The sequence below is a fragment of the Aplysia californica genome, unplaced genomic scaffold (genome assembly GCF_000002075.1).
Source record: "Aplysia californica isolate F4 #8 unplaced genomic scaffold, AplCal3.0 scaffold00074, whole genome shotgun sequence".
NCBI classification, from domain to species: domain Eukaryota; kingdom Metazoa; phylum Mollusca; class Gastropoda; order Aplysiida; family Aplysiidae; genus Aplysia; species Aplysia californica.
Genome location: NW_004797344.1, coordinates 394,772 through 397,540, shown reverse-complemented (window position 1 = coordinate 397,540; position 2,769 = coordinate 394,772). Strand labels below are relative to the sequence as shown.

Sequence of the window (2,769 nt, the reverse complement as noted above, 5' to 3'; positions counted from 1 at the left end):
GCAGCCCCCCCCCCCCTCCCCTCGCCCCCATAAAAAAACACCCCTCCCCCCCCCCCCCCCCCACCCAACTCCTCTTCTCCAATTTATTCTTGTTAGTTGCGTCGGTGGCCTAGTTGTTAGGCTCTCGGACTGGCAACCGTAAGGTCGTGGGTTCGAATCCCGTCAGGGGCCCGACGTTGTGTCCTTGGGAAAGGCACTTTAAACGAATTTTCCTCACTTCACTCAGGTGGGAATGGATACCCGCTCTAGACAGCGAAAGATCTTGTCAGTTTGTTAGTGTTTGAGCGCTTAATCGGCTGCTTGCACTGTATGCTTCTCGGGAAGCTGAGAATGTTTCGGAGTGTTCTATGGTCTGCTGGGGTAATAATATAGTGTAAATTGCATAGAGCCTGTTCTTGAGCGGGGATATGCGCTATACAAATGCTATCTATTAGTAGTAGTAGTAGTAGTAGTAGTAGTAGTAGTAGTAGTAGTAGTAGTAGTACCTTATTTTTTTCAAGCGCTGTTTTTGACACACGTGGAACGGGGGCTCTCATGGTCTAGAGGTTAAGGTGCTTGCATCTAATTCAATAGGTTCCGGGTTCGGATCCGGATTGTGACGGAATATTTTCTTATCTAAAGTTTTCTCCTTTCACATTCTTTCCTGCTCTCTAACAATGTTCAGTCGCCTGCTTTCTTCTCCATTTTCTGCCCCACCCCCTCACCTCTTTTGCCCCCCCCCCCCCTACTCTGGGCTCCTGACTCTTTCTTCAGTCTTTTACAGCTACTCCTCGGCTCCTTCTTACTGCTGTCTTTCAGCCACACCCCTGATCTTAAGGTAGATAAAATCTTCACCTCGCCTTCTCGAATATGGGTGAAAAATCTCGAAGGTCCCGTATGCAAGTTGCACACCTTAGAGACCCCTTGGTGGCCCAAATCGATAAGGGCAGGCTTCGGCCGAAACCGCGGGCAATATTAAAAAATTTCTAATACCTGAAAATAAATGTTTAATGTGTCCCGCGCGCTAATATGACCTTATGCATTTGCGAGCGCCGTAAAACACTTTTACACACATAAAAAAAAAACAATTTTTAAAAAAGTTGAACTGAGGAATGTATGACAATAACGCACAAAAATACAGGGTGTTTGGGGGGAAGGGGTGCGTGTCTTAATACTACCTTTAAGTTGTGTGTGGTAGTTTACTGCCTATGGAATTTAAAAACAGTACATACAAGTGTGTGCCATTCTATAATGTGTGGAGTAATAATGCCTGTCCCAGCTTACCTGTTGGTGATTTAGCGTAGGGAATTCCCAGAAATTTGGCCACTGGTACTTGAGTCGTGAAGTCCACCTTTCCCCTGACTGTACCGTAGCTGGTGTTGGCCATGAGGTACACGTCATTCCTCCCTACCTGTCCTCCACCTTGTCCTCCCTGTCCTCCCTGAAGACCACTACTGCCCAGCATGGAGGTATACAGAGCGTGGAGCAACCATGCTGCTGCCATCTTGATAGCAGAGAGTGTTTAAGTTTAGAAGGCCTGCCCTGAACTCGTTCTTAAATATCGTGTATCCCTTTGCTAATTCTTGGTTAGCGAACTTGTCACCCACTCCAGCCCCCCCCCCCCCTCCCCCCTTTTTCGGCTTCCTCTTCCTTTTCGTCCAGTCTGGCCCTAAGATTTCAGTACATTAGAAGTCCCGCTCTCCCCTTGTTTGTAAACACCCGCTCTCCTCATCCCGGCCTTCTAATACACACGAAATGCAATTAAAGTTACGATAAGATGTCTCATTTGACCTATCTATTGCACTGGTGGCTCTGGTCCCCCTGGGAAAGTAATCTGAAACCCTAACAAATCATCGTAACTTTTCATACTACCAAGAATCTGTGGTATTTTAGAGCACACCAAACGTTAGAAAATGCTATGTCGCACGACTAAACACATTGTGCTGGATACTTCGTGAATCATCTATCAAACTCATTCACCCCCCCCCCCCCTTCCTTCTTAAAAGATACTAAATTTAATAAGGTTTGCTTTGTTAAAATTTTGGTTATAAAAGGTGAGGATTCTAGTAAATAGAATCTCCTTCTAAATGTTCCAGTATTTCTATTATTATCTTCGTCCTTCATGGAGATAAGCAGAATAACTACTTTTAAACCTTCTTGTCAATTAGCACGTACTCTTTGTATATAAATAGGTCTCAAGTACTGTTTAAAGATATAAACGGGGGCGCCTGACACGTGTGACAATCGTGCAAGTGTTGTTGTTTTTTTTCAACGCCACACTTTACCGACTTTCTTTTCCTGTCAACTTAAAAAGATACTCTAGTCCTCTGGATATAGTTAAGTGATAATTTCAAGTTAAACAAAAACAACAACAGCAAACAAACAAAAAATCACATTTAGTAGAAATCAATATATTTTAAAACATCAGTACAGACCTTACTAAGTAACGCTATCTCGGAACTATGGTGTGCCTTATATGCTGACTGATAGACTTCGCTAAGATTATTTGCTTTAATATGATGTAACAGTCTATTAGACACAACTTTTTCCAGAATTTTGGATAGGAAAGAAAGATTTGAAACTGGTCAAAAATTTTAAAGTCCTTTTCATAAAGTCATAAACCTGTAAATTCTTTGCCATATTGACAGACCGAAGAACTAGAACCCAAATGACACCTGGATCGGAAAAGTAAAGTAAAGTATGTAGATTTCAGTACATTTTTTTTTTAACTTCCACTTGTGATTGAATTGTTTACGTTGACGGGGAAAATGAAAAAGATTGTGAGGGAAT

The 2,769-nt window shown here is 42.7% G+C and overlaps 1 protein-coding gene across 1 annotated transcript in view; it reads right to left on the bottom strand.

The window, feature by feature from the left end:
- LOC101850942 (cocaine esterase) overlaps window positions 1-1,572 on the bottom strand; it is a 7,074-nt gene extending 5,502 nt beyond the window's left edge. Inside the window, exon 1 of the mRNA XM_005094020.3 lies at window positions 1,264-1,572. Within this exon, the coding sequence (XP_005094077.1) occupies window positions 1,264-1,483 (220 nt within the window). The 5' untranslated portion in view covers window positions 1,484-1,572. The remainder of the gene's footprint in view (window positions 1-1,263) is intronic.
- Window positions 1,573-2,769: the final 1,197 nt, after the last annotated feature.